This window comes from Tubulanus polymorphus, chromosome 3 (assembly GCF_964204645.1).
Source record: "Tubulanus polymorphus chromosome 3, tnTubPoly1.2, whole genome shotgun sequence".
Lineage (NCBI taxonomy): Eukaryota > Metazoa > Nemertea > Palaeonemertea > Tubulaniformes > Tubulanidae > Tubulanus > Tubulanus polymorphus.
Window position 1 is genome coordinate 18,019,768 of NC_134027.1, and position 14,934 is coordinate 18,034,701.

The window sequence follows — 14,934 nt, forward strand, 5'->3', positions numbered from 1 at the left end:
TACATCAGTAATATCAAATTTCATTTCTTTCTCACGTTTAAAATCAAATCCAAAACATATGCTCGGTCCAACAGTTATATTCATTTATATAACAAAAAAATTACTCTTTACATCTTATAACTAATTCATAAATTACAGGAAAGTTATTCAAATCAATTAAGTAACCATTGTGATTTCTTATTTCTAACTTATAATTTTTAAATCGTGAAATACAAGGTTTAAAATCACATTCTGTTAAATTATAATTTATTTGCGTTCCAAATTGTTTAACATTTTTTAATGGTAAAATATTCAATATACTAGAATTACGAGTTATATCTTTAGTTGCTTCAAATGTCTTTGTAGGATCAATTTAATTACAATAAATATAAAAGTGTGTAAAAGGCATTATATTTGATCTACCTTCTGTGCTTGCTCTAATAATCATTTTATCTGGAGGAATTCCTAACAGTTAAGCTAAGGGTTTTTTAACCACGAAAGCAAATTTTTTTATCCCTAAATCATTTTTAATTTCATCATTTAACTTTATTTTAATTTTATTAGAACTCTCACTTTTTATGAATTTAATATTAAATTTGGAATCACCTCTAATTTGTATTCGTGCTTTTCTATTAATTTCTTGAGCTAATGTTTCTAAATTATATAATCCTGGTGTTAGCATAAGTTAAACCCATTTATGATTATTCTTATTAAAAATTAAAAAGGCTCTATGTTCATCAGTTTTATCTGATACATTATAAAAAGAGTTACATAAACTTATATTTACTAATTTCAAATCTACACAATTTTTAAATTCTCTATCTAATTGTACTAATAAATTATGTGATTTATCATTTGTAAGTCTTCTAGAATCAACAAATATTCTATATTCTTTTAATTCTACCATTATTTATAACATAAAAAAATTACCGCTCATCACTAAAAATTTTAATAAAATTTTTCCTTAATGAATGGATGAGAAGATAGGATGTGAAATTTGTGGTGAACTTCTAAGAAAAAGTAATATGGCTCGACATATGAAAAAACATGATGAAAATTATAAACCCCCTAAACTAAACTGCCAAAATTGTAATAAATTATTCTCAAGAAATTATGTTAAAAAACATTCAGAGAAGTGTAAAGTTAATGGCGCAACGGCTAATGTTGATAGTAATGAAAGTAATAGTATTTCTGTTGAAGTTGAACCTGAAGTTATTTGGAAAAGACCTTTCTTATTCTATGATAAGAATAATATGAAAGATCATTTCTGCGAGCCTTGTCGAATAAAATATAGTCCTGAAAATATAGAAGCTTGGGAGAATCATCAATTTCGCAAAATACATATAGATAAAATTTCTAATAAATTTGAAACTGAATTCAATGAAAGAAAAAATAAAATATTAGAAAAAATAAAATATGAGAAAACGTTGCCTGATAATGAAGAAACACTTAAAAAGTTGGAAAAACAATATAATGAATTATTACGAAAAACATATTATTGTGAATATTGTAAATTGATTATTACAACAAGTAATTCAAATCTACATAATAAAACAATAAAACATAAAGAAAACGTAAGTAAATACCAAGAGCTTAATGAAGATCTATTACCAAGAAATTATAAACAAAAATGCCCACAATATATCTATGCGACCTTAAGACAAGAAGGTACTGTGATATTTTGTGTTGTATGTGGATGGCAAAGGAATTTATGGGGTGAAGAAAAAACTAGAGATTTTCTCATAGAACCAAAATTAAATTATCTCGATGAAATTTTTAAAATATTTTCTATAGAAGATCATACACCAGAATATATGCAATGGCTTGAAAAAATGAAAATGGTAGAAAATAAAAATGGTGAAATAACTCAAAAAGATATTATAAAAAGAATTATTCCATCAACATTTAACACAAAACAAAAGAAAATGTATTTATATTTATTATCTAACGATTATTATGAAAAACCTAAATTAACAGAAGAAGATATGGAAAATATATAAAAAAAACATTCAAACAAATATTAGTATATCATTTGGAAAATAGAATAACAGATTCAATTAATTATGAATTCTTTTTAAATAAGATTGTTAACTATTTAAACATCGATATAATTCCATTTGATGAATTAACAAACAAAAAGAAACAAAGAGAGCGAGATGAAATGAGGTACAATATATCACATTTTTTAAATGAGAAAAAATGAAATGGAAGAACCTAAACAAATTATACAAAAACAATTAAATGAAAAAGAAGAAACCAGTAGCGATTTCGAGTATGATGATATTGATTTTCTGTTTTAATAACCATAAGGTAATGTTTTTATACCATCATCTAAAATATGCCTTTTATCATCAAATGGATTCAAACTAGTTTTTTCAACTTCATTAATGTACATCTCGTGATTTTCTGATCTTAAACAATTCATTTTATGTTTCATTACAATTGAGTTATATAAACACTTTATATAATCTTGAAATTCTCTATGTTTATCAACCACATGTTTTGTTATTCCTTTTAACTTTTTTGCTTCATGATCTTTTGTTCCGTAACTATACATTTTACTTCTTATCCCAACAAATTCAATCATTTCATCACCCCCTAATTCATCTTTAAATTTACCAGGAATCTTTTTATTATCATTGCTAAATAGTTCATGATCTTTGGGATAATTGCTAAAATCAAAATGATGTTTCAATGTTTTAAAGTCTTTTGTTATGTAATTTGTCTTGATTTTTAGTATGTACGCATCAGTATTGAAGCAACTTAATGGAAATCCACAGTTGAATGTGCCATCTTCAGTTGAGTTTGGTTTAGATTTAATCAATCCAATATTCATATTAAAACCTAATGAATTACATAATATATTCAATCCTGATATAGCAACTTTTCCGTTCTGTGCAAAGGTTATCTTTTTATCCTTTGTAAATTTTGTAGCACCATCTGCTGCGTAGAATCTAATGAAGAACCATTTTCTTAAATTATATTTTGCCTTTAATGCATAATCTGGAACTATCTTTTCTTTAGTTGAAGTATTACTTTTCACTATTGCATGAATATAGAATTCATCATTATATTTAATTGCAAAATCTTTAGGGTTATTCACAAGTATTCTATAAACTGCCGTTGATTTCATATGATCCACGATTCTAAATGTTTTATGTGAATAAACTTCTTCGCAGAATTTCTTAATTCTTTCTAATAATTTCAAGTCTTGATTGCATAAATACCAACAATATTTATTACACCAAACATGATTATACACACCTGCCGAACCATCTCCCATGAAAAATCCTTTGATAAAATATTCTTTTTCATCTAATGTTTCGGGTTCTATATTATAAATATTATCAATTATTTCATCAAATGACATATGATTCATTCTTTTGAAAAATCTTTTATGTAATAATTCGTCTCCAATTTTCATATCAGTTGGTTTTATTTCATCACCATTTCGTTTAATTAAACTATGATCTTCTGTAACATCTACAAACCCTAATTTAGTTCTAACTCTATAGATTTTCTTATTTGTTTTATGCCTAATAATATTCTTTAATTTTTCCATCCATTTCTTGTCCAAACATCCATTAAACCATTTATTTGTATTAATTCTTTTTCACCATAAGAAATATAACGTTCATTTTGCTTTGGAATTATTTCTGAAATTCTTCTAATTAATATTTGGTTATTGTATTTTAATAATATTGGGGTGTCTGCAGTAACAGAATCAAAATATAATATTTCAATATGCTTTTCCCCAAAAAGTGGTTGTAAAACATTATAATAAAAATCATACATTAATAATTTTGATAACTTCTAAAACAGTTGAACCAATGAATATAGGTTTATTAAATTTCATTGACGTTCTTTTTAATTTAACTGCTGTTAAATAATCTTCAAATCTTTTATTTCCTAAATGTCTAGGGCTTGATTGTAAATGTATATTTTACTAATTCAATATCATTTCTATTTCTAATATTTTCACATGTTTTACCATAAAAACTATTATTCATTAATTTAAAAGAATCTTTTTCGAAATCTGTTTTAGATATTGTTCTCCGTTGAGTATTAAAATCTATATATTTTTCTAACCACTTCGATTTATTAAATTCAATATATCTATGTACTTTCTTTAATTTCATTCCTTGTTTTAGATAAAATTTTAACATTCTATAATGAACAATATAATTGTATTTATTATTTTGAGTAAGTATTAATTTTTCTGTAAAAACGTGATCTTTCGGTTTTATTTTCTTCTGGTATTCACTTAAATAACTATCATCTACGGCTAAATGTTCTGGGCAATATGGCAAGTTTCTTGTTTTAAACTTTATATTTTCGGGATATTCTAAATCAACTACAAAGAAATAACCAATTGGTGCTTCATCTTTTAAACTCGTAATTGCGCTTTCCCAATCAGTTTTATCATCATTTTCAACTTCTGTTAATATAAAATTTTTGTATGGTTGAGGTTGCATCATTGCCCAACCATATAAATTATTGGCGTCAATATATAATAATTTATATTCATCATTTGCTTTAAAATATCTATCTCCCATAACACCACTAATTCCACCTCTAATTGATTTTTCAAATAATAAAACCATGTCTGGTTCTTTTAATAAATCTAATTCTACATTTGTATATTTTAAACCACATTGCCCGGTTAAACCAGGACTAGAGAAGCAATAATAAGGATCAACATTAAAATGATTCAAATTAATTTCTCTAAATTTTTCAAATATATCAGCCAATATCATAACATCTGATTTTAAATATAAATCAACTAATTCACCATGATTTTTCATCTTAAAATGGTTCCAAATATTTAATGTAGTATTAAACACTTCATCTTTCACATCTTTTAATTGATCATAAAATTGATCTTTTAATTATTCTGTTACATTAAAATCATTGTGTGTTTTATAAAATGAATAAGGAATTGCACCTTTATATCTCAATAATTTAAAATCTTGTTCATTTGGATAATAATATCGAGTTATAACAAAATCATTATCAACTAAACTTTTTGCTAAATTATCTAATGAACTATTTAAAAATCTATAAGAATCTAAAAATCTAATGCAACCAAATTGAAATGAAATATAATTTTCAGATGTCTTAGCTAATAGTTTAAAATCATATTCTCTTACATTTACACCATTCATAGCATTATATTCTTCTATTTCTTGATTAATTGCGCCCAATTTTCCCAATAATTGTTTTATAAATAGATGGGTATCATAGCCTGATAAATTATGAAATAATATTGGTACGAAATTAACTTTCTTAGCTTGTAAATTACAATCTTCATGAGCAGCTCCACGATATTTTGAATTTAAATGATCATGATCTCTAACTTTTTTATCAAATGAATAAAAACGTTTTTCACAATAACAACAATGAGTTGCATAATTAAAATCAATTTCATCTTCTTTTGTCATAACTATTCTTTTATTTTTGTTTAATAATTCTGCAAAATCACTTTCTAATTCAGTTATTTTATTACAAAAATCATTAACTACATTTTCACCTCTAAAAGAAATATATTGACTTTCATATAATTGGGGATAATTTGATTTCATGTAAATTCCATAAGCAGCAGCTCTTTGATGAACTTTTTTAATTGTGTTTATGATTGGTGGGTCTTGAATTATATCTTCATTTAGTTCATTTCCTTTATCCATTGATTTTAAAAATTGCATTTTGTTATACATTTCTTTTCTATCTTGGTCAGTTAATTCTTTATTCAACGATTCAAAATCCCCATGAATTACAAATGGAACGATATTTTTAAATTAATGATTAGTAAATTTCAATTTATAATCTTTTTCTGTTGGCATTATTAATTTCCAAAAATCTTCATTATCTATCTTTATTATTCTTTATGTTTTAATAATGTATTCTCAGTCGTAAATTTAGATAAACATTTTCTACATAGATAAATTTTATTATGGTGATCACTTTCTGTTCTAAAGAATAAATCAATTTGTTTTAGCCACATATAATGTTCATTTTCATCTTTTTTGTAATATAACAAATCTATAACATTTTCATCATCATAATATTCTGTTAAATATAAAGCTTCCAATGTATAATCTTTAATATTTTCGCCTTTTGTCTTTGGTAATTGCATTAATTCAAATACATTTATTTTTAAATTATTAACTTTTTCTATTTTAGGAATCATTTTTATAGTTACTGGATATTGATCAATTTCATATAATGTTTCATATTTCCGGTAATTTGTTATTCTAAAACTATGCGTAATATCTTCTGTTGGGTGTAAACAACTTATAATCGACTACAGAAAACATTTATTATCTTCATTTTGAACTTTTATAATTGTTTTTATATCATTTTTAAACATTTTATTACTTTTTGATGTTTTATTTCTTTTTGTATTATAAACATTTAAATCTAAATATATAATTTCATTTGATGATAAGCCAGAACCTTCGAAATATCTTTCTTCATTAAGACGTTTAAATTCATTAAATATTTTTTCTAACTTCTCTTTTATTTGTGTTTTTGAAATTATTTCTTCAGAGTGTGTTTGAATATTATAATCCATTTTATCTTCTGACTTTATAAAACTTACTTTCCCAGAGATACTAATTTTTGGATATTCAACATCTGTTATCAAATCTAGTATTTTTTCTATTATTTCATTAAATTTACTATAATCTTCTATTGTTGTGCCTTTAAAAAATCTAAATATAATAGCCGCAGGACGAATTTTACTATGTAATGTTTCTAAAATTTCAATTGTATCTTTTATTTCTAGTTATTCGATATAATTTCTAACATTTTCCATGTAAGGTTTATTTGAAATGGATTTAGTTTTTGAAGTTGATTTTTTTCCTTGTTGAGGTTTATCATCGATTCCTAAAACATTATTACTCAAATTTTGATGGTGTTTTTGTGATTTGATATGTCTTTTATAATTCCTTTTTACTATAAATTCATTACAAACTTCACATTTTATTTCATCCACATTCATATCATCTAATCGTTCTTATCTTTCATTGGAATTTTCTGGAGTTTCAAGATCTATAACATTTTTTATATGATTTGCAGATTTTTCATGACGCGATTTTTGAGATTTATCAATGTATTTTTTATAATATTGACAACAATATTGATTTTCATTAACATCAATTTGTTCTGTCTTATTCTCTCCCATTTATAAGGGAAAAAATTAATTGTGGTGATGAGTGGGGATTACTTTCCCTTGTATATAACAAGCACGATATTTACCGTTCTCACCCAAGCCTCACAGCATCTATTTATCCGAGCACAGCTGACACGCAATCACTGTACTACAGTAATAGCACACACGTTAATAACCGTTCTCGGTAGCACCTCGATGTATCGATCTATCCACGCGCAGCTATTGTTACGCGCACTCAATGTATTGTGTATCACAACGCTGTTGACCGTTCTCGGCCTAGCTGTGATGAGTGGTGTCTCGACCTCTCGACCTCTGGTATGAAAGCCTACTTTTCCTAATACTTATATCTCAATTTATAGCGCATCTGTTTCTGTCAGGTTACAGCAGTCCCTCTATTTTTTCATACATTTCAGCAATAAGCTTTTACCATAAATCGGCTCGCCTACCTGAGTAATAGGGGTTTAGTTGTTTCATACCAAAGGTCAAGAGGTCGAGCTCGTAAAAAATGAAAATAACAATAATTTCCAGTTGAATTAGTCGCGCACACTCCTAATTCAACTAGAAATGAACATAATTTACATGAATTTCATATATTTTAAAATCATTTATATGTTAATTACAAAAGTGTGAGTAAAGTGTGAGTAATAATTCATATTTTAACTGATTTCGAGTAAAAATATAAATAAAATAAATGGATAACTAAAAGAGTATTAAATTAACGAGTAATTAACGAGCTCTTATAGAATAGATAGATAGATATATTTTAAACATATTTCAATATTTTTATTTGTATGAGTTAGATTTTTAAACATAAAAAGTGTGAGTAAAGTGTGAGTGAAATAATTCATATTTAAAACAGTGAATATTTATATTTATATGTGTTAAATTCTTATTTTCAGTATAAAAGTAACGAGTAATTAACGAGTGAAATAATTCATATTTAAAACAGTGAATATTTATATTTATATGTGTTAAATTATTGATTTTTAATATAAAAAGTAACGAGTAATCAACGAGTGAAATAATTCATATTTAAAACATTGAATATTTATATTTAAATGAGTTTTAATGAAAGTTTTGTTATTAAAATGAAGAAAGAAGAAGAAGAACCCAACTTTAAAATCGAAATCAATGAAACCAATAAATCATTTTCACAGTTTAACATTAAAAATTATATTTCAGCAACAAATTTAGTGTCCGCAAGGTATTATGAAATTGATAACATTACTATGATTAATCAATTATCATCAAATGAAACGTATTTAATTACTGAACTTATTGATACTTTTGATAATGGAATAAAAAATCCTAAAATATTCAATACAGTTTTAAATTTTAAAGGAACTTTAGATGAAAACATAATTAATATTCTTAAAATTCCTTTGAATGAAAGAAATGATGATATAATACTTTCAAAAGATTATAATGATTTGATTAACTTAAGAATTGAAAGAAGACAATTATATTATTTCAATTTTGATAATAAACAAATTATCTATAATGAAAATTCATCAAATATTGGAATTCAATGTGAATTAGATAATGAAAAATCATTTAAAGATATTGCAGTTCAATGTTATTTAGATGATGAATTTAGAAAATTCAATCCTAATGAAAAAGTGCATTGTTATTGCGGAGGTAAATATTTAAAATCACATAAATCAAAGCATTATGAAACAATTAAACATAAAAACTGGCGTAAAGAGTAACAATTCTACATTATAATTATTGAATTGAGTTAAATGATTTAAATATCTGATAGACTGTTAAAATGATAAATTGTTTGACAGTTGAAATGATAAATTGTTTGACAGTTGAAATGATGAATTGTTTGACAGTTGAAATGATAAATTGTTTGACAGTTGAAATGATAAATTGTTTGGCAGTTGAAATGATAAATTGTTTGACAGTTGAAATAATAAATTTTTTGACAGTTGAAATGATAAATTGTTTGACAGTTGAAATGATAAATTGTTTGACAGTTGAAATGATAAATTGTTTGACAGTTGATATGATAAATTGTTTGACAGTTGAAATGTTAAATTGTTTGACTGTTAAAATGTTAAATTGTTCGACTGTTAAAATAATAAATTGTTTGGCGGTTGAAATGATAAATTGTTTGACAGTTGAAATGTTAAATTGTTTGACTGTTAAAATGTTAAATTGTTCGACTGTTAAAATGTTAAATTGTTTGGCGGTTGAAATGATAAATTGTTTGACAGTTGAAATGTTAAATTGTTTGACTGTTAAAATGTTAAATTGTTCGACTGTTGAAATGTTAAATTGTTAGACTGTTGAAATGTTAAATTGTTTGACTGTTGAAATATTAAATTGTTAGACTGTTGAAATGTTAAATTGTTTGGTTGTAAATTTAATTGTTATTTGATTTAATCATTTAAAAGTTTAATATTTTTAAAATGATTATAAAATATTTAATTAAAAACTAGCAAATATTTTATAAACTGTTTAATTTCTTTCTTAAATAAATGGATGGTTTCATCCCAACTGGGAAAAGTGATTTGAAACATTATTTAGTAGCAGGAGGATTAATATTGGCTGCGCTTTTCTTTTATTATGAAAATATCAGTAAGGATTTGATTAATGAAATTATAAAATTGAGCAAGAAATGAAAGAAGTAAAATGGACACAACCACAGAAAAAATAACAATAAAAAAGTTAATGATTTAAATGATTTGGAGGATTAAAACAGCATCTTTGAATGCAATTTATTCTATATATTTTGACTATAAAAATGAGTGAAAATAAGGTATTAGAAATATTACATCTAATATATAAAAATCAACAGAATATTAAATCAATTATTATGATTTCAGGTTTATTTTCATTCTCAGTTTATACTATAAAACAGTTGTTAGAATTCTATGATTGCTGTAAAATTAGATACACTGAATTAATAGAAAATATGAATTATATTTCAGATAGATTGAATAATATCAAATGCTGTGAAATATGCAATAAAAGATATAAAAATAAAAAATCATTAAGGAATCAGATGTATCTTCACGAACTTGATGAAACATTATATGAATCAAAATAAGAAATCGACTGTTAAATTAGCTGAAAATATAAAATATATTAGTTGAAATGTATGAAAATGAGTAAATTATATTTATGTTAAAAAAGGAGGGTTGAGGTATCAATGTATTAAATATGTATTAAATACGTATCAAATACGTATTAATGGTATTAAATACATATTATGCTTTATTTCTGAAAATGAAGTAACAGAAGTAATTTATGTTTTAATTCATTCAAGTATGATATTGTAAATTCTTTACATTTGACTAGGATAATACAAGAGCGATATTAGTTAGTTGGCTTATTCAATAAGAGAAACAATGAAATAATACAAGAGTGATACTAACAGTTAAAGTTATTTAATTTCTTGTTAAATCTATTTGAATTCTAGTCAAGTCTTGTTAACCAATAGCGTGAATAGAAATCAAAAAGATTTAAATAAAAAAACAATAAGTTACTTTATCTAATACTAACTTATTTAACTTATTGTTTTTTTATTTAAATCTTTTTGATTTCTATTCACGCTATTGGTTTACAAGAATTTAGGATTTTTGATTCCATTATCAAAAGTATCAATTAGTTCAGTAATTAAATATGTTTCATTTGATGATATTTGATTAATCACAGTAATGTTATCAATTTTATAATACCTTGCGGACACTAAATTTGTTGCTGAAATATAATTTTTAATGTTAAACTGTGAAAACGATTTATTGGTTTCATTGATTTCGATTTTAAAGTTAGGTTCTTCTTCTTTCTTCATTTTAATTACAAAACTTTTATTAAAACTCATTCAAAGATAAATATTCAATGTTTTAAATATGAATTATTTCACTCGTTAATTACTCGTCACTTTTATACTGAAAATAAGAATTTAACACATTTAAATATAAATATTCACTGTTTTAAATATGAATTATTTCACTCACACTTTTTATGTTTAAAAATCTAACTCATACAAATATAAATATTGAAATATGTTTAAAATATATCTATCTATCTATTCTATAAGAGCTCGTTAATTACTCGTTATTTTTATACTCTTTTAGTTATCCATTTATTTAACTTATATTTTTACTCGAAATCTGTTAAAATATGAATTATTACTCACACTTTTGTAATTAACATATAAATGATTTTAAAATATATGAAATTCATGTAAATTATGTTCATTTCTAGTTGAACTCGGAGTGTGCGCGACTAATTCAACTGGAAATTATTGTTATTTTCATTTTTTACAAGCTCGACCTCTGGACCTTTGGTATGAAACAACTAAACCCCTATTACTTACCTGACCCCACTGCATCTTTCTTTATAAGAAAACTCCTAAAAGGCGTCGCAAATTCCATCCCGAGCAGCCCTGACGCCCGTTTACCCATTACAATAGATATTTTGACTCGGTTGGTTGCCGCGATACCCGTCGTAATGGGCGAGGGCTTCGACGGTATCTTGCTCAAGTCTAGGTTCGTCTTGTGTTTTCATGCATTTTTGCGGGTCGGCGAGATATCGGTTAAGTCTAGTGGCCATGCGACTAAGGTATTACATAAACATCAGGTCACCTTGTTCCATGGTCCTAATTCAACGCCGATGTTACGCGTCTGCAGCACGGACTACAAGCATAGCGATTTGATACCAAAACCATTGCTGTTGCCAAAGCATTCAAACCCATCCGTTTGTCTGGTCACAATTATATCTCATTACCTCCATGTGAGCAAGCATACGTCCGGTCCATTTTTTCAATTTCGAGATGGTGCAGCTGTATCGTATGTTTTTTTTGCAAAATCGCTAAAAAGTTGATATCATTTCTCGGCCTGCCAGCTATACATCGCATAGATTTCGGATTGGCGCCGCAACCAATGCCGCAACGAACGGGGTCCCCGAGCCAGTCATTCGAGAGTTAGGACGATGCAATTCAGACGCTTTCAAACGATACATTAGAATCAGTCCGGCCGGGACGGGACAGCACTAATGACGCATTGACGCAATTTTAAATGTTAAACTTTAATTTTGAGGGCCAGATTTTGTCTGCCTCATGTCGTTACCTTGTTTATGTATTAAATAATGATTTTCCAAAGTAATTTGATAGCTTTGAGGAGGCCCAGATGTTAGTCTGCCTCCCTGTGTACGTATGTACTCAACTATGTATGTACAATTATATGTACATAACCCTAGTATATGTTAATTTATATCTTATGTGTGACAATCTTGTGCTTTTAAATTTAATGAATGGTATTAGTTTCAATTTGAATTCATACGTTTTTTGGAGAGCCACAATATTTCCCTGCCTCCACGGGATATTCAAAATCGTATCATAAGGTCTTACTCAAATACGGTTCATAATATTTGCTTAATCATAATGTTTGGTTGAGGGCCAGATGTTGTCTGCTTCACCATCCAATACTAAAACTAAATTACACACGTATCATTCGTAAGAGGGCCAGATGTTGTCTGCCTCGTATGTCTATGTTACAGACTCACCCCTCTCTTGAGATATGGAAACGACCCCGGTTTGGCCTGGATGTTTGTTTCAAACATCTTGTGGCGATTTTTTGGCCAAACTTTTCGCAAAATATATACATGTATGTTTCAATTTGCAACAATTTTGTAATAAACTTAGTTTCACCAGTCATTTATACTAATAAATGACCTTTATCAATCAACTACATGTCTTGTTTATTTTGCTTCAAACAAAGCTCGTCGTTTTCCATTTCTCACGGAGCGGGGATATCATAAATGAGTTATATTTTTGTAGAGAATAAAATGTTTTGTGAGATCACGCGGAGTCACGTGTTACTTATCAGTTGTCAGTTACTCCTTGCCTCCGCCCCTCCTGACAACGTAGCGAAGCATTCCCTCGGAGAAACACGAAATACTTCGTTATTTTCACTGACTTCAATTCAATATCCCACCCTTAATTCCCTCCCCTTTTCTTATGTGATAATTCGAATGCGCGGTTTTGCTCAGTGGTATGATTTAGATATTACATGTCGGTTGTTTCTATTTACATAATGAGTATATAATTATGATTAACGCATGCGCATTGAGCAAAACCGCGCATGAATGCGCGGTTTGCCTAATGCAAACACGTTTAGATATTTCATGTCGGTTGTTTCTATTTTACAGAATTTACATAATGAATATATAATTATGATTAACGCATGCGCATTGAGCAAAACCGCGCATGAATGCGCGGTTTGCCTAATGCGAACACGTTTAGATATTTCATGTCGGTTGTTTCTATTTTACAGAATTTACATAATGAATATATAATTATGATTAACGCATGCGCATTGAGCAAAACCGCGCATGAATGCGCGGTTTGCCCAGTGGTATTATTTAGATATCAAGGAATCGAAACAATTTATCAAAAGCAGCGAGGAATGAAAAAGGATGACGTTGGTCGAAGAAATGGAAGAGGATTCTAAAATATTAACCAATTTAGTAAAAAATACGTATAATAAATGGAACCAGAACAACCACAAACTATCAATATTACAAATAACACTGGTGTTATAAATATATATTACAAGAAGTGTTCTAAATGTGAATTAGATAAATTAGCGTTAACAGAATTTAGTAAGCGTAAGATTAGCGAAGATGGTTTTCAATATTGTTGTAAAACTTGTTTTAAACTATATACCAAACAATATCGAGAAGATAATAGAGAAGCTTATAATGATTATATGACAGAATATATGAGAGAAAGATATCAAACAGATCTTAATTTTAGATTGAAACAATGCTTAATGATCTAGATTAACACAATTATTCAACAAAGAAACGCATTCAGAAACACTATCTAATTTATTGGGTTGTTCAGATGAATTTTTCAAATCATGGATAATATATCAATTCGATGATAAAATGAATATAGATAATTATGGGGATTATTACCATATTGATCACGTGTTACCAATATCTAAATTTAACATGAATGATGAATACAATAAAAAACTTATTTGTGGTTGGAAAAATTTAAGGCCTTTAGAAAAGAAAGAAAGTCAAATCAAATCTAATAAACTAGATTTACAGTTATATTTAGAACAGTTAACAAAGGCAAAGAAATTTATTGATCAATGGAACAATGATCCAAATAATGAACAATACGTTGAGGAATTTGATATCAAGGATCCGAAATGACTTATCTGGACAGTTATAATTACTGCTCCTAATAGATAGACAATAGTAGTGATATATCAAATAGAATTCAAATAAAATATATTAAAAAAACCATAACTTCAACTATCTATTATTTCTATTTTAATTTTTAATATTTTCTTTTCCAAAAGAGAATACTTTATATCACAAATAAAAAATACTAAAAAAACAATAACTAATACTAAAATTCTTTACCTTTAACTAAGCTAGTATTAATCTAAAGAGATACTGGTATCATTTTATAATACTTATAATATTTTTCTTATTAAATTTCTCTAATATAAATGTCAAAGAAATCGAGTAAGAATAGTATTGATATTGAAAAGACATTAGATGATTTGGGTATAAGTGATAATAAAGATACAGTTGTAACTAATTGTGCTCAAGTTAATTGTAATATTGATTATGAATACTACTTATATTGTAAGCATCATCTAGAACTATTGATTGCCGGTGGAAAAACTAAGGAGTTTTTAAATAGAATCATTACTTTTCAATACTAGACTCTATGAAACCAGATAAAGTAATCAAATATTTTAAGATTTATGAAGAGGCAAGATTAGCTAGAATAAATGATTCTATTTCAG

At 26.6% G+C, this 14,934-nt stretch overlaps 1 protein-coding gene across 1 annotated transcript; it reads left to right on the forward strand.

Moving 5' to 3' along the window:
* Positions 1-2,140: 2,140 nt before the first annotated feature.
* On the forward strand, positions 2,141-12,158 carry LOC141902138 (uncharacterized). The gene is made up of 4 exons (XM_074789778.1): positions 2,141-2,145; positions 7,475-7,600; positions 11,509-11,952; positions 12,008-12,158. Exons 1-4 carry the CDS (start codon positions 2,141-2,143, stop codon positions 12,156-12,158), a joined length of 726 nt encoding a protein of 241 aa, XP_074645879.1.
* The last annotated feature ends 2,776 nt before the right edge of the window (positions 12,159-14,934 follow it).